The sequence below is a fragment of the Saimiri boliviensis genome, chromosome 9 (genome assembly GCF_048565385.1).
Source record: "Saimiri boliviensis isolate mSaiBol1 chromosome 9, mSaiBol1.pri, whole genome shotgun sequence".
Lineage (NCBI taxonomy): Eukaryota > Metazoa > Chordata > Mammalia > Primates > Cebidae > Saimiri > Saimiri boliviensis.
Genome location: NC_133457.1, coordinates 53,660,102 through 53,686,207, shown reverse-complemented (window position 1 = coordinate 53,686,207; position 26,106 = coordinate 53,660,102). Strand labels below are relative to the sequence as shown.

The 26,106-nt window shown below is 38.0% G+C and overlaps 1 protein-coding gene across 3 annotated transcripts in view; it reads left to right on the top strand.

Moving 5' to 3' along the window:
* The window catches only part of PPP2R3A (protein phosphatase 2 regulatory subunit B''alpha), a 161,382-nt gene that overhangs the window by 43,953 nt on the left and 91,323 nt on the right, over positions 1 to 26,106 (top strand). For 2 of the 3 annotated variants that reach the window (XM_039461890.2, XM_039461891.2), the window contains exon 3: positions 22,991 to 23,257. In XM_039461890.2, the coding sequence (XP_039317824.1) occupies positions 22,991 to 23,257 (267 nt within the window). Of the gene's footprint in view, positions 1 to 18,728; positions 19,349 to 22,990; positions 23,258 to 26,106 lie in introns of those variants that run through there. The other variant, XM_039461893.2, reaches the window with a different exon arrangement.

Below are 26,106 nucleotides of genomic sequence, written 5' to 3'. Positions count from 1 at the left end.
GACAAACACTATCAAAACCTTGTTTCATGTACAAAATTATTTAAAATATTGTATAAAATTACCTTCAAGCTATGTGTATATATGAGACAAATGAATTTTGTGTTTAGACTTGGGCCCCATCCCCAAGATACCTCATTTTGTATATGCAGATATTCAAAAATCCAAAAAATTCTACATCTAAAACACTTCTGGTCCCAAGCATTTTGAATAAGGGATACTCAACCTGTATGTATGTGGCTGCTATTCTCCTGTGGACTTTTTTAGTTACGAGAGACACTAAAATTTAAAACAGTGCATACTTAATAAGATTATTAAGAGATGATTTGGGTCTAAATATTACAGGTCTTCACTGAGCATGTCTGTGAAATTACTTGGTGTGAATCTCTTCATTTGTTCACAGGTGTTAATGTCTTTAGTTTACTTGGGTCAACACTTGGGGGGAAACTTGGAATTAATCACAAAATAAATAAAAAATCCCTTGATGTGGATTTTTTTTTTCCACATGGCACATTGCAGTACACAGGCAATACTGATGTCCTTAATAGTTTATAAAGGAAAGAAAATACCTACATAGCAACCTCAAAATGTTAATAATGTCATAAGAGTGACCAGTTATTGTGAACTAAGGCATACTAAGACATTTAAAGGTATTATCTCACTATTTTTCCTCACAATAACCCGTCTATTCATTGAAGAAATATCTACTTTCTCTCATGACCTATTCCAGTGTCTTAAAACCACTATAACCAGAAACTCTCACTGTGATACTTTTTTTAAATTTTACTCAACCCTCTTCACCCATTATCTTCTGTGACGAAAATAAGGCAAATTCTCTAAAAAGAGGTAGACTGCATAGAGTAAAAAATGCCTGAGCATCACCTGTCTTGTGTCCCTGGCTAACACCTCATGAGTGGGTTCCCCATAACCCCCAATCTAGGTACAGCTACCTTAAAATGCCACACTGGACTCTAAATGTGCTTCCCAGTTTTCTGACAAGTATGGACTGAAATCAAAATCTTATTAAAAGACTGTCTCCTGCCATTCTTTCAAATAAGTTTCAATATCACAGAATAGAATAAAATTTGATGAGACTTCTTGATAAAAGTTGAAAAAATAATTAATGAAAAGCTAACTTAAAGAGACAAGTAATATAAAATGTTTAATTCAGGAGGATGCTTAATGCAAGAAGACAAACCATTCTTCCTCGACTCAGTTGCCTTCCTACTTGTCTTTTTTTTTTTTTTTTTAATCCTGCTTTTCTTCTCATGAAAAATTTAAGCAAGGAATTGGCAAACATTTCTGTGAAGGGCAAGATAGTAAATATTTTAGGCTTTGTGGGTCAGAGTCTCTGTTACATAGTGTTATTTGCCTTTACAACAACAACAAAAAAAGTGCTTTAAAATTGTAAACCATTCTTAGCTCCAAGACTTAGTAAAACAGGCAGTGGGCCAGATTTGGTCCATGGACCAAACTTTATTAACCCTTGTTTTAAGCAAATAGAAAAGTATGGTGAATGATATAAAAGCACTCTTACCACCTACCACTTAGCTTTGTGAAATCTTAGCATTTTACTATTTGCTTCAAATCTTTTCCAACTACCTTTTGTCCTAGGAGAATTTAAGAGTCTAAATGGATATATCATGAATCCATTATTTCTCTCAAACCTAAGCTCTGTGATAGTTTTATCTTGATGATCAAGGGCAACAAACATTGTTCTAACAGAACTTAGGGAATGTAAAGGGAAATTTCAGGCTGCTCTGCTTATATTATTGTGAATTCCAAGTTAGTAAAATCCACACACCAATAAGGGATAGAGAGTAAGAAGCCTACCTGTCATTCAGGTGGGAACGTTTTCCCATTGGTTTTCTGGAGTTTAAAGTCAGAGCTTAAGCACGCAGTCTTCCTGATGACCTAATTCACATCTGATCTTCTCTTTTTCCATTCAGCCTCCAAAAATGTTATCTCAAGCTCCCAAATGTACCCGTGGTAAAAATGAAATATTAAAATAAGTATATGGAAGGAGATGTGTGAGTCTCTTTTAAGTTTCCACATCTGGGCTCCTAACCTCTGTTGGCCTTTATTTAGCATTAAATTGCTATTTGTTGAATCGATAAACAAGTAGGTGGATGAATAACCAAGTGAGAGGATTTTCGCTTGCCTGCTTTGTCTCCTTCTCAAATGGAAACTGCTCCTTTGCCTGAGGGCCATCCCTTTCTCTGCTCTTTGCTTCTCAAGGATGGGTGCATAAGGATCTGACATCAGAGTGCCCTTCTCGGACTTCAGGATAGTTAGTGCCTCTGCAAGACTCAAGTATCTTACCTAGACCACTAAGTCTTGTAATTCCTCTAGCCTTTAACACCTAAAAAACGACAGCACCCTAGGAAGGGTCCCATCACCTTTCCTGGCAAGAGGAGAAGACATCAGGAGAGTGTAGACCGTTTTACTTTATGGGGGGGGGGGGGGGGCAGAAATCCCTTGATTATACACTGTAGCCATTTTGAGAAGAGTATGCTTTCTTGATCACTGTTGTTCCCACAGGCTTTTTTACAGTATGATCATATATGAACTCTTTGTTTAAAATTTGAAAATTTTGTAACACTTTATTTTCTCTTTAAGGAATTCCTATATATTCATTGTTCTTTTGCCCATTCTTAGAAGTTGCTGTCTTCCTCCTCATGGATTTGGGTTGGAAAAGGATAGTTCTGGCCATTTAATTTTAGTACAATTGTTTGTTTTTATTTGTTTTTGGGTGCCCAAGAGAGTCAGAAATCCTTAAAGCTGGGTGTGATTTCTGTTGTTACTAGAACTCACTTTGCTTTCTTCTATCCCTGAGCAGGAATTTGTATTTGATATTTCATTCTGGAGGAAATAAGGGACCTTCCTAGGTTAATGATCCAACATTTAGGCTTCCTCAGTGTTTAGATAGTACACTGTATAGTTTTGTATGCATATTTAAATGCAGAATAATTAGGAAAATAAATTTAACATTTTAGCAAAGCACACTTTAGGAACTTTGTTAAATGTTTCTTCTGGAGCATTAATAAACACTTTCCTCTCTTTACTTTTTAGCTTTATATCCATGCCTTCATTAACATTAGCCAGTCATGTCACTGAGGGAGAATATTTCTTATTCCCTTCTTCAACTGCTTTGTAGGTGCTCATGGTGCCTGGGTTCAGTGCTGGGAATGCTTGAGTAGAAATCAAGACACTTAGCAACACAACAGGAAATCATCCTCTCCTCCTCTTAGTTACCACCAAGCAGATTAATAAAAGTAAACAGATCTGCCTGGTAGCAAATAGGAATTTGCAGAATGAGCCCAACCTGAATATCCCCCTCCACCTTTGGTGGCTTCTGACATCAGGTTCCTTTGCATTAATACCTTCATTCTTTCTAATTAACATGTCCCCACCTATGTTCACAAGAGCCTGGTAAATATATATGTACTGATGTAGAAAAGTCAAATATGTCCCCACCTATGTTCACAAGAGTCTGGTAAATATATATGTACTGATGTAGAAAAGTCAAGATAAAGTTAAAAATGTAAATTGTAAGACATGTACCATTATGATCCCTTTTTGTTAATATATTTTTATGTATACAAAAAGTTTGGAGTATGTATGCTCCGTATTATTCATGTTCCTCCAGAAATAGAAAGTGAATCTTATGTTCCTGATAAGTTTGCCCTTTCCCAGCCTCCATACCACCCTTGGCAGGAGTGAAGAGGAGATCCCAGATAAGCTTGATCCATTAAGCCCACAGGCCTGCCCAACCCTCATAGCTTGACCACCACTCCCTGACTTAAGGTCATCAGGACTAATCTCTCTAATATGCCCTTCATCCCTGTTTACATTAGTCACCACCAAAAGTCCAGGAATCCAGACTACCCCGCTTCCCCCACCCCACTTTCCTCCTCACACTGCTGTTACATATCTTCTAAATCCACTTCCAACCCTACCAATTTAGATTGTCACCATGTCCTTTTGAACTCTGAACTCATGATGATCGTTCACTAGCAGAGTTTCCTATGTCTCTCTCTTCTCTAAACATAGTTTCCTATCTCTTCTCTAAACATTTTCCTTCCTATTATAACTGAAACTCATCTCTTCTTAAGGATACTGTAGCCAGTGAAATGGTGGCTGTATTCTTTCTCATTCCCACCACTATCTCACTAGGCCTGGAGCAGGCAGTAAATGTTCTTGCATTTCATTGCTCTTCCAGACTATTCTCCTGGCTGCCTCCCTGAAACCAGCCCCACCCCAACTTTGAACTAGTATGGTTAGACTCTGCTATCCTCTACCCCTTCTGATTGTAGTCATCTACCACCCCAGTTTACTTATTTCTTAAAGGTTTTATGTCCTGGCTTTATGACACACTATTCAGTATTACTCGACACCATTTGAGACTTCAGTAGATAAAGTATCCAGGACAGGAGCTTCTCAATTCCTTGATCTCCTCTAATGAGTTTGTCCTCTGCCCTTCTTTGTTCATTTGCTGGCCTTATGTTTATGTCAGTGGTTTTAAGAGTATGGTTCCCAACTAATAGTATTAGCATTGCCTGGGGGCTTGATAGAAATGCATATTCTCATTCCCTAGCCCAGACCTAGTAAATCAGAAACTCTGGGGGTAGGGCTTAGCATTTTGTGGATTAACAAGCCCTCCAGGTGATTCTGATGCATGATTATGCCTGAGAACTACTGCCATAGTTCATCACTAAAATCATTCCCTTGAATATACTCTCAGCTTCCTTGTCATGCCCTCATTTCGTGGTACCCACCTGAACAGCTCCAGCTGAAATTGTGTTCTCTGTCTACTCTGAGCTTTTATTTGTGCAGCCGAACTTGGCTAGAGAAGATCAACAACCATGCTGAATGATCTTACTTTAAATTCATGACCACCAACCTCCAGTGGGTCGTTAGTATTGTCTGGCAGTCCTGCTATGTTTCCCTAGTCTATTCACTTTCCCACTCTGCAGGTGCCTTCTTCCCTGTCCTCTAACCTCCAGCGTCTTTCCCATCCTCACCCTCAGCTAATAATCTTTTTCCTAATACACTGACAAAACTAAAGCAATCAGAAGAGACCATTACCCATCTCCTACCCATATCAGTACTCCTATCTTCTCCCTTTCCTTCTATTTCTATTCATAAACTATCCAAGCTCCTATCTTCAGGCCAGGCCGATACTCAAGCTTTAATAATAGATCCCATCCCCTCCCATCAACTCACAAACACTCCTGCAGAGATTGACCCATTTCTCCCCTGCAGTCATCAGTTTTTCTCCTCTGCTGATCACTCCTTCAGCAGATAGACAGCTACAATTCTCCCAGCTTTAAAAACAAACCGCCATGTTGGCCAGGATGGTCTCGCTCTCTTGACCTTGTGATCTGCCTGCCTCGGCCTCCCAAAGTGCTGGGATTACAGGCTTGAGCCACACCACGTACTAAAAATACAAAAATTAGCTGGGCGTGGTGGTGTGCGCCTGTAGTCCCAGCTACTTGGGAGGCTGAGGCGGAAGAATTGCTTGAATCCAGGAGGCAGAGGGTGCAGTGAGCCGAGATTGTGCCACTGCACTCCAGCCTGGCGCCTGGCAACAGAGTGAGACTCTGTCTCAAAAAAAAAAAAAAAACTGCTAGTGCTCCAACATACCATTTGAGATAACACTCATTTGTCTGCTCTTCTTCACTCCAGGGCTCTTTAAAAGAGCTGTTATCATGGTTTCCAGTTCTTCCCCTAGCCCTTCTCTTTCTACATATACCAGAAGTACCTGTAATCCCATTTGCTGTTCCCTCTTCCTGCAACACCCCCACCCCCATACCTGCAGGACTCACTCCATCACCACATCTGTCTTGTTAAAAATATCACTTCACGGCCGGGCGCGGTGGCTCAAGCCTGTAATCCCAGCACTTTGGGAGGCCGAGGCGGGTGGATCACGAGGTTGAGAGATCAAGACCATCCTGGTCAACATGGTGAAACCCCGTCTCTACTAAAAAATACAAAAAACTAGCTGGGCGTGGTGGCGCGTGCCTGTAATCCCAGCTACTCAGGAGGCTGAGGCAGGAGAATTGCCTGAGCCCAGGAGGCGGAGGTTGCGGTGAGCCGAGATCGCGCCATTGCACTCCAGCCTGGGTAACAAGAGCGAAACTCCGTCTCAAAAAAAAAAAAAAAAAAAAAAATATCACTTCACTGAGGCCTTTTTGCACTAAAAATTGCATGCACACCTACAGCCTTGCTATTCCCTTTCCCCCTTTACTGTTTTCTTTTTCTAACACCACCCCCTGATATATTATTTCAATTACTGTTTGTTTTTCTCCCCTGACTCCTACCACTAGAATGAAACCTCTGTGATAACAGGGAATTTTATCTGTTAAACATTCGCTGCTACATCCCAAAACCTAGACTGGTAGCTGGCACTCAGTTGGTGCTCAAATGATATTTGTTAATAATTGTCACTTTGTATAGGGACTTTTGTTTCTATGTTATGTGTCTGTAGTCTTTAAATTTTACCTTACAACCAACCTTACCCAAGAAGAAAAAAATAACAAAGGTAGTTTATCTCAATTCTCTTAGATACCCTAAGAGATCCACCATTTTAGCCAGGCTTGAGTCCCTGAAACCAGGCTTCCCAATATGATTATCTTTAAAATCGGATAAAATTAACTGTGTAAACTGATCACTTCAGAAGCTCTGTTATACCATACCTTGCAGTCTCCCTCCTTCGTAAGAACTGAGAATTATGTAGAGATCTTTGAATCATAGTCATCTCCCTTAAGATTGCCAGCAAACCATAACCAATCTAGACTAGATCTGAGGGTTTATTCTGTCATCCCCTCTTATGGATCTATTTTTGGAAACCACAGTTAAGGTGTTTACCCTGGGAGGTGCTTTGACATCCAAGAGACATATTTGTTGTACTTACAGCATAATGCTCGTTGACACCAGGGTCGTTGACTATCAGTTCCAAGCTTCTGTTTTGACATGTGTGAATTCAACTGTCACCCACAATTACTGAGAAATCATACACGCGCACACACACACACACACACACACTCACTCTCACTCTCTCTCACTCTCTCTCTCTCTCCTCTCTAAGGAAGACACTGGGGCAGAGTATTTTATAGCACCATTCACCAAGCATTTATTTAACATGGCAGTGTCAGTGAAATGGAATCCCTTCATTTCTTTTCTCTCCATATTTATAGGTCAAAAATGAATTATTATGGTCTCTGATGAGCAATCTCTAATTGAATTAATTCCTCAAGGAGAGAAGGAAAGAAAAAAGCAGACTAAGAAGTACAGAGAACTCTAAACACTAGAAATTCTAGGGGTCCCAGAATTATTATGCCTGATAATTTTAGGCTCTAATTCTTTCTTGCTGCCCCAGATTCTAGAAAAACATCTACCCCAAGTATTAGGAACACTGTAAAGCCAAAATAATCAGATTTTGTGGGTTCTGTTATTAGTCCTGGAATGTGTTCCCATAATTTGGAGTCAATTGAACCAACACAAAAATACTTGTTAAGTCTCCTCTGTCATACACATGCCTTCCTATTTGCTGCAGCCAGTGAAGTCAAGGCTAGATAATTAGGCTAGGAACAAATAAACTATAGGTAACTACTGCCACCTGGCTTCCTTCCCCCCACTGGTGTTTCATTATTATTTTTTATTTTTCTAATGTTTTATATATATATTATATATATATATGTGTATATATATATATACATATATATATATTATATATATATATATATATTTATCGCACTTTAGGTTCTGGGGTACATGTGCAGAACACGCAGTATTGTTGCATAGGTACCTACGTGGCAAGGTGGTTTGCTGCCTTCATCCCCCCGTCATCTATATCTGGCATTTCTCCCCATGTTATCCCTTCCCAACCTCCCTACCCACCGCTGTCCCTCCCCTATTCCCCCCAGCAGACCCCAGTGTGTGATGCTCTCCTCCCTGTGTCCATGTGTTCTCATTGTTCAACACCCACCTATGAGTGAGACCATGCAGTATTTGATTTTCTGTTCTTGTGTCAGTTTTCTGAGAATGATGGTTTCCAGATTCATCCACATCCCTACAAAGGACACAAACTCGTCGTTTTTTATGGTTGCATAGTATTCTATGGTGTATATGTGCCACATCTTCCTTGTCCAGTCTATCATTGATGGACATTTGGGTTGGTTCCACGTCTTTGCTATTGTAACAGTGCTGCAATGAACATTCGTGTGCATGTGTCCTTATAGTAGAACGATTTATAATCCTTTTGATACATACCCAGTATTGGGATTGCTGAGTCAAATGGAATTTCCATTTCTAGGTCCTTGAGGAATCGCCACACTGTCTTCCACAATGGTTGAACTAATTTACACTCCCAACCAACAGTGCAAAAATGTTCCTGTTTCTCCACATCCTCTCCAGCATCTGTTGTCGCCAGATTTTTTAATGATCACCATTCTAACTGGTGTGAGATGGTATTTCAATGTGGTTTTGATTTGCATTTCTCTAATGACCAGTGATGATGAGCATTTTTTCATGTTTGTTGGCCTCACTCGTGAAAAGTGTCTGTTCATATCCTTTGCCCACTTTTGAGTGGGTTTGTTTGTTTGTTTCTGGTAATTTGATTCTCAGCTTGGTCATGGTTAGTGTATAGCAGTGCTACTGATTTGTATACTTTGATTTTGTATCCTGAAACTTTACTGAATTCATTTATCAGATCTAGGAGCTTTTGGATGAGTCTTTAGGGTTTTCCAGTTATAGGATCATATCATCAGCAAACAGCGACAGTTTGACTTCCTCTTTACTGATTTGGATGCCCTTTATTTCTTTCTCTTGTCTGATTGCTCTGACCAGGACTTCCAGTACTGTGTTGAATAGAAGTGGTGAAAGTGGGCATCCTTGTCTTGTTCCACTTCTCAGGGGGAGTCCTTTCAACTTTTACCCATTCAGTATAATGTTGGATGTGGGTTTGTCATAGATGGCTTTTATTACCTTAAGGTATATCCCTTCTATGCTGATTTTGCTGAGGTTTTAATCATAAAGGAATGCTGGATTTTGTCAAATGCTTTTTCTGCATCTCTTGAGACGATCATGTGATTTTTGTTTTTAATTCTGTTTATGTGGCGTATTACATTTATTTACTTGTGTATATTAAACCATCCCTGTATCCCTGGTATGAAACCCACTTGATCATGGTGGCTTATCTTTTTGATAGGCTGTTGGATTCAGTTAGCATCTGTGTTCATGAGAGATATTGGTCTGTAGTTTTCTTTTTTTATTATGTTCTTTCCTGGTTTTGATATTAGGATGATACTGACTTCATAGAATGATTTAGGAAGGATTCCCTCTTTCTTCTTTGAATGTATGATAGAATTCAACTGTGAATCCATCTGGTCCTGGACTTTTTTGTTGTTGACAATTTTTTTTTTACCATTTCACTCTTTCTACTTGTTATTCACCTGTACAGAGCTTCTCTCTTTTTTTTTTTTCCTAGTTTAATCAAGGAGGGTTGCATATTTCCAGAAATTTATCCATCTCTTCTAGGTTTTCCAGTTTGTATGTGTAAAGGTATTCATAGTAGCCTTGAACAATCTTTTGTATTTCTGTGGCATCAGTTGTATTATCTCCTGTTTATTTCTAACAGAGCTTTTTTGGATCTTCTTTATTCTTTTCTCAGTTAATCTCACTAGTAGTTTATCAATTTTATCTTTTCAAAGAACCAGCTTTTTGTTTCATTTATCTTTTGTACTTTGTTGTGGTGGTGGTGGTGTCGTTGTTTGAATTTCATTTAGCTCTGCTCTGATCTTTGTTATTTATTTTCTTTTGCTAGGTTTGGGTTTGGTTTGTTCTTGCTTTTCCAATTCCTTGAGGTATGACCTTAGATTGTCTATTTTCACTCTTTCAGACTTTTTGATGCAGGCATTTAATGCCATGAACTTTCCTTTTAGCACCACCTTTACTGTATCCCAGAGGTTTTGATAGGTTGTGTCACTACTGTTCAGTTCAAATAATTTTTTAAATTTCCATCTTTATTACATTGTTGACCCAACAGTCATTTGGGAGCAAATTGTTTAATTTCCATGTATTTGCATGGTTTTGAGAGTTCTTTTTAGAGTCGATTTCCAATTTTATTCCACTTTGATCTGAGACAATACTTGATAAAATTTCAGTTTTCTTAAATTTACTGAGACTTACCTTGTGGCCTATCATATGGTCTGCCTTGGAGAATGTTCTGTGTGCTGATGAATGGAATGTATATTCTGCAGTTGTTGGGGAATGTTCTGTAAATATCTGTTAAATCTATTTGTTCTAGGGTATAGTTTAAGTCTGTTGTTCCTTTGTTGACCTCCTGACATGATTACCTGTCTAGTACATTCAATGGGGTATTGAGGTCCCCCACTATTATTGTGTTGCTATATGTCTCCTTTCTTAGGTATAGTAGTAACTGTTTTATAAATTTGGGAGCTTCCATGTTAGGTGCATATATATTTAGGATTCTGACATTTTCCACTAGTCCTTTTATCATTATGTGATGTCCCTCTTTGTCTTTTTTTAACTGTTTTTGCTTTAAAGTCTGTTTTGTCTGGTATAAGAATATCTGCTCTTGCTCCTTTTGATGTCCTTTTGCATGGAATATCTTTTCCACCCCTTTACCTTGAGTTTATGTGAGTCCTTATGCATTAGGTAAGTCTCTTAATGACAGCAGATACTTGGTTGGTAAATTCTTACCCATTCTGCCATTCTGCATCTTTTAAGTGGAGCATTTTAGGCCATTTACATTCAACATTAGTATTGTGATATGAAGTACTATTCTATTCATCATACTAGTTGTTGCATGAATACCTTGTTTGTTTGTTTGTTTTTTTCATTGTATTATTATTTTATATGCCCTGTGAAGGGTATGCTTTAAGAAGGTTTTATTTTGATGTGTTTTGAGGTTTTGTTTCAAGATTTAGAGTTCCTTTTACCAGTTCTTGTAATGCTGGCTTTGTAGTGGTGAATTCTCTCAGCATGGTTTGTCTACAAAAGACTTTATCTTTCCTTCATTTTTGAAGCTTAGTTTAGTTGGATACAAAATTATTGGTTGATAATTGTTTTGTTTAAGGAGGCCAAAGATATGACCCTGTTCCCTTCTAGCTTGTAGGGTTTCTGCTGAGAAATCTGCTGTTGATCTGAGAGGTTTTCCTTTATAAGTTACTTGATGATTTTGCCTCACAGCTCTCAAGGTTTTTTTCCTTCATGTTGACTTTAGATAACCTGATGACTATGTGCCTAGGTGGTAATCTTTTTGCAATGAATTTCCCAGATGATTTGGATAGCTAGATCTCTAGCAACACGGGGGAAGTTTTCCTTGATTATTCCTTCTGTTATTACCTTTTTAAACTACTCAGCTTGTTAGTAATACAATATGAGAAGACTTTTTACAAACAGAGATATAATTCACTTAGTATACAATCAATCCACCCTCTTAAGTACACAATTCAGTCGTTTCTTTTGTATATTTGCAAGATTGTATAACCATCATCAGCACTAATTCTAGAACATTTTCATCACCCCAAAAAGAAACATGTATTTGTTTACTATTTCTCCCTTTCCCTAGCTTTTGGGAACCATAATATACTTTCTATCTCTATAGATTTGCCTATTTCTGGACATTTTGTATAAATTATTTTGACTGATTTCTTTCACTTAGTATAATGTTTTCAAGGGTCACCCTATTATAGCATGAATCAGTATTTCATTCCTTTCCTTTTCTTTTTTTTTTTTTTGAGACAGAGTTGCTTTGTCACCCAGGCTGGAGTGCAGTGGCACAGTCTCAGCTCACTGTTACCTCTGCCTCCCAGGTTCAGGCAATGTTTGTGCCTCAGCCTCCCAAGTAGCTGGGATTACCAGGCATGTGCCACCAAGCCAGGCTAATTTTTGTATTTTTGGTGGAGATGGGGTTTCACCATGTTGGCCAGGCTGGTATTGAACTCCTGGCCTCAAGTGATCCGCCTCTCTCAGCCCCGCAAAATGTTGGGATTTCAGGCATGAGACACTGCACCTAGCCTACTTTTTATGGTTAAATAGTATTTCATTGTTTGGAACACCGTATTTTGTTTATCATTTCCTCGACATTTGGGTTGTTTCCATTTTTTGGCTATTATGAATAATGTAGCTGTGAACATTTGTATATAAATTTTTGTGCGGACAGACTGTTAGCATATTTAGATTTTTCCAAACAGCTGTCTGACTTTTGTTAATCAGAAGCACCCTCATGATATCCTGGAACCTACACTTTGATACGTAACTTTTTTTTTCTGTAGCATCTTCTGAGCAAAATCCTTTGGTGTCACTTCAGAATGACTATGCTGTCTTTGTGGACCCGCTTCTAACACTCACTTCAATACAAGTCCTCACCTAGCTGAGCTGATTTCCCTGCCTCTCTGTGCTATGTGTTTCTGTCACTCAGAGTTTTATAGCTTTGCTGCCTGCATTATCCCAGCTGATGCTATCATCTCAGTCTCCATAACCACGTTCAACCAAGGCTGTTGAATGACTTTATACATGTTTATATGTAAAATAAAGGGCTAGGCCAGGCACAGTGGCTCACACCTGTAATCCCAGCACTTTGAGAGGCTGAGGTGGGCAGATTATTTGAGCCCAGGAGTTCGGGACCAGCCTGGACAACATGCAAAACCCTGTCTCTACTAAAAATACAAAAACTAGCGGTGCATAGTGCCATGCACCTGTAGTCCCAGCTACTCAGGAGGCTGATGTGGGAGAATTGCTTGAGCCAGGGAGGCAGAGGTTGCAGTGAGCCAAGATCACGCTACTGCATTCAAGCCTGGACAACAGGGCAAAACCCTGTCTCAAAAAAATAAAGGGCTAAACTTATTTTGGTACAACACATTGCGTATATAATACTGTTTTTTTTTAAACAGTTATATACAAATCAGAATAAGATACTTCTTCAGACAAATGTTCAAAATTGTTTTCTTTATCCTGTGTAATTAACCCATTTTTTCTTAAAATATTCCATGTAGCTGATTTCCCCAGAAAGGAAAAAATAATATTATAAGTCACTATTGTCTTCATTTTTCAAAGGGGGAAGGGCAAGGAATAATAAGAGGGTTCAGAAAGTTCTAAGAAATCTATCCTGAATTTCAAACTAAGCCTAACAGAATGAATTCTATAAATGCAGAATGTGTTATGTCTCACAGTTTTATTCTCCTCTGTCTCCTACCCAATCTCACCTTCCTTCAAGGTAGAGGCTCATTTTAAACTTATTCCTCAGTTTTATAGGTCCTTTTAATACAGGATGTGGGAGCATCTTTTCTCGCTTGGGATATTAGAGACTATCCTGAAAAAGAAAACAATTATTTAGTTTTTAGGGTCATAATGAAGAGGCCAGCTTCTCTTCCGTATAACTCTGCCAGAGGGAACCTGTAAAACTCATACCCAGCAACCTACCTGGTTCTTTCTGAGAAAGACTATCACCCTTGCCCAAGCATGCTTATTCTGGAGAAAGATATATATATATATGGAATAGTAAGGCAGGAAAGGACCCCCAGACCAAGACAGCTGGATCTCAAATTAACAATTGATGTGTCCCAATCACCCCCACAGCAGAGAGCACCAGTCTCTTGCCTACTCAAGCTCTCTTATCGTTGTCATCCTGAAGACTCAGACTGAGCACATGGTTCAGATGGGACTGCCTGTGTCTTCAGACAGGGAAAGTTCATGAGTCATTTGCAGGCCAAGAAGAGATGCAGGTAGCTGTGCAGGAAGCACCTACTGGTAGTAATCGGCTATCTTGTTAGGTTGGAGTTAATTATATGCTGCAGCAAGCAGGAAAAAATATTTTTTGGTTTATTCCAGAAAGACATTCGGAAAAATTTTACAATGGCTTTTTCCACTGTAACTGTGCATAGCTCCTAATTTTCTGTGTGCTCAAACCGAATTTATAACTATGTGTTTATGATTCTCTTTTTTTTTTCTCATTCTGGTTAGTTCCTCCAGGAGAAAGCTGTCACCCAAAAACAGCTTTTCTCTTACAATTCCCAGCCCCATTGATTGTACTTTCCCTTGTGATCAAAGCAGAAAGAGAATAGAGTAGATCATAGATCATACATTTCTCTGTAGTGAAATTCCCCTATACCCCCTATACTTGATCTTTTCCTAGAAAAGAAGAGGTCACTCTAAAAACCATGTTCTTGGGTGGTGCTATATTCCAGTTGTAATGAACTCCTTGAAACTAACTCATGTTCTCAAATCCTTTCAAAAACCAAGTACATATATTAATACTTCCATTCAAACACAAGTAAATAAGTAAAAAGCAAATAAGCCAACTTCATGCTAGTCTTCCTCTGTCAGTAACTCATTGCCACAGCCCACTTCTTTTCAAAGCCCTTCACGGGTCCTGGTCTTTTTGTCTCTCTGAATTTTTTGGAAAACATTTCGATATATCAAAATTTACAGATAATTTCCTCATCAAAAAACAAGAAGAAATATTTTCTTGCTTAAGAATTTAACACCAGGGCAGGGTTTTAACCACTGTTCTGGCTTTGAAACTTAGCAGATTTATAGGAAGTAAAGAAAATCAAAATATTTCTCGTCCTTTGCTCCAAACCAACATTGTACTAGAAAGCGCAGTAAGAAAAAGAAGAGGCTGCATCTTTATCGTCTCTAGAGTTTCATACTAAGCAAGTGTCTGGCACATAATAAGTGGTTATAAAAATGTTTGTAGAGTAGTTGAATGACTATAAAATTAACCTTGCCCTCAAGAGTTTAGACACTACTGGAAAATAATGATCACGTTACAAAATATTATGTTAGAAGCTCTTTTACCTGAACATAATTGAGTTTGATAGCAGGGAATCATAAACTATATATGTGTGTACTATAAAATGTGTATATTAAATATTTTAACTCAGGCATTAATTTATTCTGATGTCTTTTAATATAGGGCCAAAGCCTTTTCTCTGAGAATGAGTCTCCTACATAATTAGAGTTCTGTGACATCTTTCTTTGATAAATCACACTCATAGTATGTTTGTTAATCTGATTTACAGTTTTAGTTTCTTTAAAGTAGAGAGAGCATAGTAGTAAAGCACTTTGAATGTAGACACCTTGGAGACTTCAATGATTTTTCTCTTTCATCCCACCCTTAACTAATTTTACAGTAAAATCTTTTTAGTAGTTTACTTTTACTAAAACTTAGGGTTTTTTTTTTTTTTAATTTTAGAATAACTCTTCTTTTCTGCACTCCTGTTCTGTTAGGTTATGTAATTGAATTGAATAATTACTGTGAAAAGCACAATCAGCATAAACAGACTGGGGACAAATGCAGCTGACTCTTAGTAAGCACACAACCCAACTACAGTAGGTAAGAAATACGAGAGCGTTAGAGAAACTATTAGCCACGAATCCATGTGTGATGGGCATTAGTAGGTCTGTTTCATAGGCAAAAGGGAGAGCATTGACTGATTAAGATACTAAGTGGAGGTCATTTGAGAGAGGTTATATAGTATTTCACTAAGTGCTATATACATAAAGTTAAGAATTACAATAAAAGGACTTAAATAATCAGGAAGTCTTCATGAAATAGAGTTGGATCTTGAAAGATGATTACAATATATAATTTGAGGACGGGGTATTCTCTGAGAAGGAATGAACCTACCAACCTAAAGCCACAGGTTGGTGTTGGGAAGGAGAGGAAATATAACTTAAGATATGGTTTAATTGAATAAGCATTAAATTGTAAATATAAAGGCCTAGTTGCATTCCTACAAATCTTTTTGACGTTTTATTTAGGAGATGAATAATGAGGGAGAAAAAGAGTATTCTAGTCAGGAGTGTAAGGAAAAAATACAGGAAAGCTACCCAGCTCAAAGAATTAACATGGAAGCCCAGTGAGAGAGAAAATTGAGAAAACAAGGAAAGGCTCAGGATGAAGCATAAAACTAGTGGTTTTCAGTTGTAATCCTCTCAATCATAGTACATATCAAAAGCTTTCAGATAAAATGTGGTGTGAACAGAAGACTCTACCACTTTAAAGAAAATTTTTAAAACACAGCTTTAGATGTATAAGCCTATTGTATACATTATAAAGAGCTGTCAGAATGTCTTGAAAAGAAATTAGTAGAAAAAAGCAGACTTAAATTTTTAGGAAACAGTGGAAAATGAAAGAATTTAATTCCCACTAAATTAGACAAAGGTTCAGTAAAAGAGGGTTGTAAGTTATTTTTTTGTTTTATATATCCAAAGGATTATAAATCATTCTACTATGGCCGGGCGCAGTGGCTCAAGCCTGTAATCCCAGCACTTTGGGAGGCCGAGGTGGGTGGATCACAAAGTCAAGAGATCGAGACCATCCTGGTCAACATAGTGAAACCCCGTCTCTACTAAAAATACAAAAAATTAGCTGGGCATGGTTGTGCGTGCCTGTAATCCCAGCTACTCAGGAGGCTGAGACAGGAGAATTGCCTGAACCCAGGAGGCGGAGGTTGCGGTGAGCCAAGATCGTGCCATTGCACTCCAGCCTGGGTAACAAGAGCAAAACTCCGGCTCAAAAAAAAAAAAAAAAAAAAATCATTCTACTATAAGGACACATGCACACGAATGTTCATTGCAGCACTGTTTACAATAGCAAAGACCTGGAACCAACCCAAATGCCCATCGACAATAGACTGGATAGGGAAAATTACGCAGCCATCAAAACATATACACCATGGAATATTACGCAGCCATCAAAAACAATGAGTTTGCATCCTTTGTAGGGACATGGATGAACCTGGAAACCATCATTCTCAGCAAACTGACACAAGAGCAGAAAATCAAACACCACACGTTCTCACTCATAGGCAGGTGTTGAACAATGAGAACACATGGACACAGGGAGGGGAGCACTACACGCTGGGGTCCGTTGGGGGGAAATGGGGTAGGGATGGGGAGGTGGGGAGGTGGGAAGAGATAGCATGGGGAGAAATGACAGATACAGGTGAGGGGAAGGAAGGCAGCAAACCACACTGCCATGTGTGTACCTATGCAACAATCTTGCATGTTCTTCACATGTACCCCCAAACCTAAAATGCAATAAAAAATAATATAATAATATTTGGTGTATATTTTGTAGACATAGAAAATACTGATTGAATGATGTGGTTGATTGAAAATAAATATTGAGGCCGGGAGCTGTGGCTCAAGCCTGTAATCCCAGCACTTTGGGGGGCTGAGACGGGTGGATCACGAGGTCAAGAGATCGAGACCATCCTGGTCAACATGGTGAAACCCCGTCTCTACTAAAAATACAAAAAAATTAGCTGGGCATGGTGGCGTGTGCCTGTAATCCCAGCTACTCAGGAGGCTGAGGCAGGAGAATTGCCTGAACCCAGGAGGCAGAGGTTGCGGTGAGCCGAGGTCGCGCCATTGCTCTCCAGCCTGGGTAACAAGAGCGAAACTCCGTCTCAAAAAAAAAAAAAAAAGAAAATAAATATTGAAATCTAAATATTAAATGTGAGAGAAAACAGCTCTCTCTATCAATGGGTTCTGCATCTAGTTAGAAAATATATGGAGGAAAAAAGTATGGTTGCATATGTACAGACTTTTTTTCTTGTCATTATTTTCTAAACAATAGAGTATAACAGCTATTTACATAGGACTTAGATATTACGAGTAATGTAGAGATGCTTTAAAGTATGTGGGAGAATGTGAGGAGATTGTATGCAAATATTACACATTTTATTTGGTTTTGGTTTTGGTTTTGGTTTGAGGAGTTTCGATTTTTGTTCCCCAGGCTGGAGTGCAGTGGCCCAGTCTCGCTCACTGCAACCTCCACATCCTGGATTCAAGGGATCTCTCTCTTATCTCAGCCTCTCAGGTAGCTGGGATTACAAGCACCCACCACCACACCTGGCTAATTTTTGTATTTTTAGTACAGACAGGGTTTCACCATGTTGGCCAAGCTGGTCTCGAACTCCTGACCTCAGGTGATCAGCCTCCCAAAGTGCTGGGATTACAGGTGTGAGCCACCCTGCCTGGCCATATTACACATTTTGTATAAGAGACTTGAGCAGCTGTGGATTTTGGTCAGTGGGGGTCCTGAAACCAGTCCGCCACGGATACCAAAGGATGACTGTACTTTATGATTAACTTACAAATAACTATGCGGCAGATATTTAATGTATGATAAAATAATGGAGTATTTCTTAAATCTTAACTGATTTCTTTAAAGCTTCTCAAAGGAAGAAGTCTTATAAATTCAGTATGTACCATGTCATTGCTGTTTGATCGTCTTTTCTATCCTTTTTTAAGTCAAATTTCACTTGCTTATATGTAAAAACTTCTTTTCTGTGGCATTCAATTGTTCTACTTTCTTAACCAATATTTATGAGACCAGATTTTCAAATGTGTTCATAATCAGTTAAAGAAAATATGTTTGATAACTTAAGATTTTAGTTTGATAACTAAAATATGTTTGATAACTTAGTTTAACTATGTTTAAACTAAGATTTTAAAAAAAAAAGATTTTAAATCTGAGAACAGTAGATCTCTGTAAATTCCCATTTGAGGATGAAAGTTTCTGTTTTTCCTCTTATTTTGACTGAAGAGATTTGGAGATTTTGCGATATTTACTTCCCTTCAAATAAGAAATGAAAGACTATTATTAAAATAATAATTTTAAATTCAAAGTTCAGCTGTCTATTCTTTTTTGATAAAATATTAAAGAGAAAAAGCCAAAAATGTTCTACATACTCTTTGTCTTCTAGTTTGAAAAGAAACTGCTCTATGTGGATTGACACCTCACATACTCTGAGTTTAAGAAGTTAGCATTATCTGAGAAGGTACTATTTTTAGGTCCAGCTGTAATGTTTCTAACTTTGGTACGCAGAGTAGTGGGTGCTTCCTTTCCCAGAAGGCTCCATATTCTCAACATGTGCAGGTCAATTTGACATAAAGCTGCCAACAAGGAGCAACAGGCCCATTGCAGGCTGTGTTTGTAACTTGAAAATTATGAACAGGTATTGGGAGCCACAGACTGTATTTGGGAACCAGCTGCATGTCAGAACAAGCATGGATTGTGGTCCCTGGAGGCTGGGAGAGCACAATGCTTGAATTTCATTTCTTTGGGAGATAAGAAGAAAAAAATACTTTCCTACCTAACAAGATTGACAGCTTGCTAAATCTGATTATCTTCAGAAGTGTGCTGGACAGTTGCGAAGTAAACATTCACTTTTCAAAGATGATGATCAAGGAAACATCTCTACGAAGGGACCCGGATTTAAGGGGAGAGCTAGCTTTCCTGGCAAGGGGCTGTGATTTTGTTCTCCCTTCACGGTTTAAGAAGCGGCTGAAGTCATTTCAGCAGACACAGGTTTGATATTTGGGTGTTTTTTTTAATATATTTTTATTACTAATAAAACCATCCAGTGAACTAACTCACAAATAATTTTACAGCTCCCTTGTATCTTGATATTAGATCAAGGAATTAATGTGTGTCCTCTATTCAGCTATTTGCAGAAAGCTATTTGTAGAGGGATTCCAACAGGTTTAAAAATAGACCTTCTGGACCTGGAGTACAGTACTCACATTTTTCTCTTGTAGAGAGGGAATCTAGTTTTAGAGACAACAAATACAACTTAACAAACATCTTACAATTTAGCTAGAAAATTACTGGAATTTTTAATAGGAATATCCTTGAGAAACTAGAATTTCTGTGTTAAAAGCCTTGTGTGCACTTTGAATCAAACAGATTATGTTTTAGCATACATGCACATCTCTAACGAATGTTTGTTTAAAAAAGTATGTTAATCCTAGAAATTTTTTTAAAAGCGAGATGTATTTGTCTATAAAGACAATTGTGTGTGTGTGTGTGTGTGTGTGTGTGTGTGTGTGTGTCATAATGTATGTAGATAACAAAGAATGGTGGTTACTTCCAGATCGTGAAAAAAGGTCTTCCCTAAGCAAGCTGTGCAATTGAGTCCTTTCTGCCAATGATGAGTACTTTACAGAGTCCCTGCTTTCTTGCTTATAACCTATGGCAGTGTTTCACCAAACAAGTACATAACATTGAGTACAATATACATCAAGGGCTATACAAATGCTGGCCATCCAAAATCTGGCAAGAAACCATTGTTTTTTATTATTATTCTGACCCAGAATAATCTCAAATTATTTGGGTAAATATGAAATTGCTTTTTTTGTAGGTCAAATATTGGAAATGCTACAGTGACATAGCATAAGGAGACTATTCTGAATGAATATCTAAATGATACTGTATTTATAGGGAAAGACTGAAATGGATAATGGAAATACTTTACTCAGCTATTTCTATTCTAATGCTGCTCCTAGACTGGACTGATACCACTGTATCCAAAGTGAGCAGTTGCTAAACTTGCCAGTACATCTGGCAGAATTTTTATTACTAGGTTTTCTTCCATAATGTTTGTAAAGTACCAGTTTTATTTAGCTACTTTAGGTGAAAATTATATATCTGCTGTAGAACTCAATGGAAAGTAAATTGAAGATCCAAAAGCTGAAAATAAATGCATTAGTGTTATTTTCCTTTTAAATATTAATATCAGTTTTATTATATATGGAATTGGCCAATGAATTAATAAATAGTTGCCTATCAGTGAATTGCTCTGTGTTAAGTACACTAAGAAAAGCAGAATATAATATTTTATAATCAGATATTCTCCCATTCAAATAAAATCTTTGGCAGCCAGTGTTCTAAATATCACTTATTTCTATCAAAGCAAAGGTATAGAGTTAACATTGAAGACCTTGCTGTAAACCTTTCCCACTAGTGTGTATTCATGAGACTCTCAGGTTTCATACCCACTTGCACCAGTGGTCTTAATTCTATGGGCATAACTGCCCCGGAAGTCACATCACAGAAAACATTACGGGGAAACAAAGAATTTGGTGATTGTACACCTAAATCTCACAAATCTCTTTCAGCATAGAATAATGGAAAAGAAATGACACTAATATAAATAGCCTAGGTAAAGCCCCTGAAGTATTCTATGCCTTACTTTAGAATTTTAAGAACACTTTGAACAATAATAATAATTACTGACTTATGGGACTATGTAATATTTACAGATTTGGCATTAAGGCAGAGACAAATGTTTACTTGAAATAGATTATCAATTTGTTAATTCAGAAATGGTTTGTAAATTTCAAATTGTTTTACAGATGTAAATGATTATTTTATTGACTATTGAATTTGAAGGATTATGCCAAATTATGCTTCATCTAATTTTTTGAGAACCCCATCCTTTGGTCTTGTCATTCATTTTCTTACATGATAGCTAGATCTATGCCCAGCACTGTTCTGAACATCTTATAATTTCCTTTAATTACATCTTATAATTTCCTTTAATCCTTACAACAACCTTCTAAGAAGTAGACGATGTAATTTGTTTTATTATTGAAATTCCAAAAGGTTAAGTAACCTTTTTGATGTCACAGACTAGTAAACCATCAGTGTTTTAAGTTTTTCATGTTTCATTGGCATCTCTTCCCTTTGTTCTGTTTCTTCCTTGACTATTGCAGTATATAGGGGACATAGCAAAGACATAGTGTGACAACTGGCCTTCATATCCCTAATAGTCTTAATATATGAGCAGACTCCATTCTTTGTATTAGTGTCAGATATGAACAGAGGGAAATTGGGCTATTATGACACAAATAGGAGATTTAACCATTTTCATTATATATTTATGTGACTAAATCTTATCTCTTTATAAAACTCAGATTTTTAAGGGTAGCTAAGATTTTTATTCTGAATTTTTAAATTATGTTATAAACCTATATGTTAAGAAGAAATACGATAGTCAGTTCTACTTCTTACAGATACATCATTGTTCAAACTTTAGACATGGCATTTGGGTAATTTAAGGAAGAACATTTGAATAATACTTTGTGTTCATAATAACTATAAAATATATTTAGCTAGTCCAACAGTTGTGTTCATCTTTCATACTTTATGTAGCATCTAATACAGTACCATGCTCATGAGCCTTGAAATTTGGCTGTTAATTAAGAATAGAAATTAGAACTATGAAAATCCTCATGAAATCTTTTTTGTTTTTTCTGCTAAGAATCTCAGAACTAAATTTAGTCTTTATTGGTAAGATAAATTTCCACCTGAATAATAGTGTACCTCCCCTCCCTTTTCCCTAAATCATGGGCATTCTTAACTTCCTCATTGCTTTTTGCCACTCTTTACTGACCTTTCTAATGTCTCTTTATAGTATACCATATCAAATCATTTTTTAAAAGAGGAATATAAACTGTAAATGAGTTATTAAACTGTAAAGGTAGTTTGGTTGTGATAAAATTAATGACCATGGTTTTTGCCTGTTAGAGCATACCACAAATAAGATAAATGTGAATCTTGGAGAAAATAGCATGGCCCTAGTGGCAAGTAAATCAGCCAGGTAGAGGACATTTCAGAACTAAAATGCTTTAATTTTCTTTACAAAAATTTTCTAAGCATCAGGGGCTGGCAGTGATTCTACCTCAGCAAAGTCAAACTAGAGAAGATAAAAGGAGCCCCTTCCCCAAATACTTTTTGAATCTATATATTTAAAAAGCACTTGTTTCTGCCTGTTGAAGGAGAGGTAAAAGTCAAAGAAAGACCAAGAACTGTTGAAAAGAATGTATTAATCCAATTCCAACAGAGTGAGAATACACCTTGAGATTCTTAATATATCAACTAACATTGTTCTTTGATTCTTTTGAAATGTCTGCCAAATGGTTGATAGGAAAATGTATGTATTTTTTAAACAGAAATCTATGTAAACTTGAATACTGGCAGATAATAAATTAATTAATTAATTTAGTGCAGATAAGCATTCCCTAGAAATATGCTTACCACTTTTTAGAGTGCAGTGAGCCCTTAATCTCTCCTGTTTCTGACTGTGGTTTCTTATATTGCTGGTGAAGATTTTCAGTAAATGAATACTGTTTAAATTTTTTATGTCTCATAATCTTATTTTTCTTCTAGATTCAAAATAAACCAGAAAAGAAACCTGGAACACCACTCCCACCTCCAGCCACCTCTCCAAGTAGTCCCGGACCTCTCTCCCCCGTTCCCCATGTGAATAATGTTGTGAATGCACCATTGTCTGTAAACATTCCACGATTCTACTTTCCTGAAGGACTCCCAGACACCTGCGGTAACCATGAACAGACTTTAAGCAGAATTGAAACTGCTTTCATGGATATTGAAGATCAGAAAGCAGACATTTATGAAATGGGGAAAATTGCAAAGGTAATCTAACTACTGAATGATTTCTAATCTCCCATTCTCTAGAAACCCCGCTCTCCCTCTCTTCACTGCCTCTTTGCTCTGTTTTTAAGCATGCGTGGAGTTGTTTTTTTCCATAGTGGTCTTCCATTTCAACCTCCCATTTAATATAAGAATCCCTTCCAAGACATCACCACTCATAAATTCATTCTCTGCTTAAATCCTTACAGAGACTAGAAGCTTTACCTTGCCAGGCAGCCTGGTCCATTGTTAAATAGCCTTGTTTGTTAGAAATTTTTTCCTTGTGCTGAATAGGAATCTGATTTTTAGTCTCAGCTAATTATTACTGCCCTAATGCCAGACAAAGAAGCATTAGGCCATCTCAATATAGTCATTTTACCCAGAAGTAAATGGATTTGACAGTAGGAAGCAAATCTTTGGAACTTTCAAATATATCCAGCTGCTTCTGAGTTGAGATCTTATCCCCCTAATGTCAGGACTACTCTGACTTGGTTCTGTGCCTCCAGCCTCCTCCCAGAACAGTTAATACTTAGTATAACCATCAGATTATATTTGATTATGCTATTTCCCAGTTTAGCAATATTCAGGAATTCCCACCCTTTATAGCAGTGCTTTGTTTTGTTTGGGCTTTATATTTATTATGCATGAATATTGTAGAGTCAGGTCACACTTCAGGCTTTAGCAGTAGTTTTAGGCTGTGCTTCAAGAGGCAGAGGGGGTTTAGTAGGCTAAGGGCTGCATGGAGGCAAGTAGGAGACCAAGTAGGAATACGTAAGAGCCTATGCACGTTTCCACTGGGAAGGAGTTCCCCAGCTTTCAGGAGTAATATTAAAAAGTTTGAAAACTACCATTCTTCAGGGTAAACCTCAGACTTTTCTTCTTGGTATTCCATGTTTTCCACAGCCTGTCCCCATCCAGACCTGCCTAAAACTTTCCTGTATGAGCGTGACCCTCTTGCTTTCTCATAGGCACCCCTCTGCATTTGGTCTCTCAGAGTTCTGCTTCCAAGGTGGGCTTCCACTCCTGCACTCTACTACCACAGTGGAAGTGTGCATGGGCTCTTAGGTATTCCCACTTGGTCTCCTACTTGCCTCCATGCAATCCTTAGCCTGCTAAACCTCCTCAGCATCCACTTTGAAGACCTAGCTTCCATTGTGTATTATTGGTGAAGTCCTTGAACCCTCACTTTGTCATGTCCTTCCCTACCTCTGACCTCACAGAGCATTTGTCATTACCTGAGGCAGTCCATGAAACCTGTCTGTTTCATGAGCATTTGTCATTGCTGTTAAATGTTATGTAACTAGACTGATTTTAAAGGAAATGAAAAGGAATTCTTTTCTTTCTTCATTCTGCCTTCTTAAAAATTGCTTGTGGATCTCTTAGATGTTTCTAATGAAAAAGAAACTAATTCCAGAAATAAGAGCTTATCTGTTTCCATTCTGTTTTACTTTTGCAGGAACTGCAGTTCTGTAAGTACTTAACCTGAAGTCATGGAGCTAGTTCATGTTGGGAGGGAAGTCATCTAACTTCTAGCATGGTACTGTTTCTACATATGTCATCTCCCTGAATATGTAGTAAAAGTAACCAACTTCCAGTCAATAGCCACCCAAATATATTACAGTTTCTTTAAGGGAATTCAGAGTTTTCTTACCCAGTTCTTCTAGAGATGGCTGTTGCATTAGATGACAGAACCCTGATGATAAAATTTCTGAAGGGGCTGGAACTATGGCTCTAAATCCAAAAGATAAAATTTAGCAAAGGTGAATGAAATCTGCATTTGGAGGCAATATGGTAACTACGTAAATGCCAACAGAGTATTTCTAACATGAGAGCAATGTGCGTGAAAGAGACAGAAGGTTTCATGGATTGCCTCAGGTAAGCAGACAGAGAAACTCTTCACATTAAGGCATAGTAGTTCCCTGGTACAGTACTGAGGTCACCATGTCTGGAGAGCCCCTCTTCCTCTGAATATTCCCAACTGCTGACTGAGGAGCCCATTCTCCCATGTCTTCCTACTGCTCTGCCTCCACGTCATTTACAGTCTGGCCTCCCATTCCTGTGCCGTGGTAGCTCTGCCTTGCTTCGTGGCTCAGGGTATCACTAGCACTCCACAGATTCTGAGACAGGAGAGCAGAAAGCCTAAAGACTCCACAAGGGAGTCAAGGGAGGTGTCAAAAAGAATATAGTCAAAGCAGGGTAGAGGTCTCTGGAAGGTGGGTAGCCAGAGGAACAAATTTGCCATTTATGTGCAGTGAGGATCAGTCTGTATGTGGCATCAGAAAAAGACAGCGGTGTTGAAACTGACAAATAACATGGATAAGTTTTAAAAGATAGGCTGGGCTTGGTGGCTCAAGCCTGTAATCCCAGCACTTTGGGAGGCCGAGGCGGGTGGATCACGAGGTCAAGAGATCGAGACCATCCCGGTCAACATGGTGAAACCCCGTCTCTCCTAAAATACAAAAAATTAGCTGGGCATGGTGGCGCGTGCCTGTAATCTCAGCTACTCAGGAGGCTGAGGCAGGAGAATTGCCTGAACCCGGGAGGCAGAGGTTGCGGTGAGCCGAGATCACGCCATTGCACTCCAGCCTGGGTAACAAGAGCGAAACTCCTCCTCAAAAAAAAAAAAAAAAAAAAAAAAAAAAAAAAAAAAGATAGAAAATTAATTCGTTTAGCCATAGTAAGTCATTTACATAACAATTTGCTACTTATACATAATAATCATGTGGTGCAATAGCCATTATACATGTATATGTCTCATTAACTTGTCTGAATTATACTTAATTATAGCCCTAAATTCCATTCATGGGCACCAAGCCTTTGTGTTCATTGCTCTCTTAGATCTTAATTGTCAG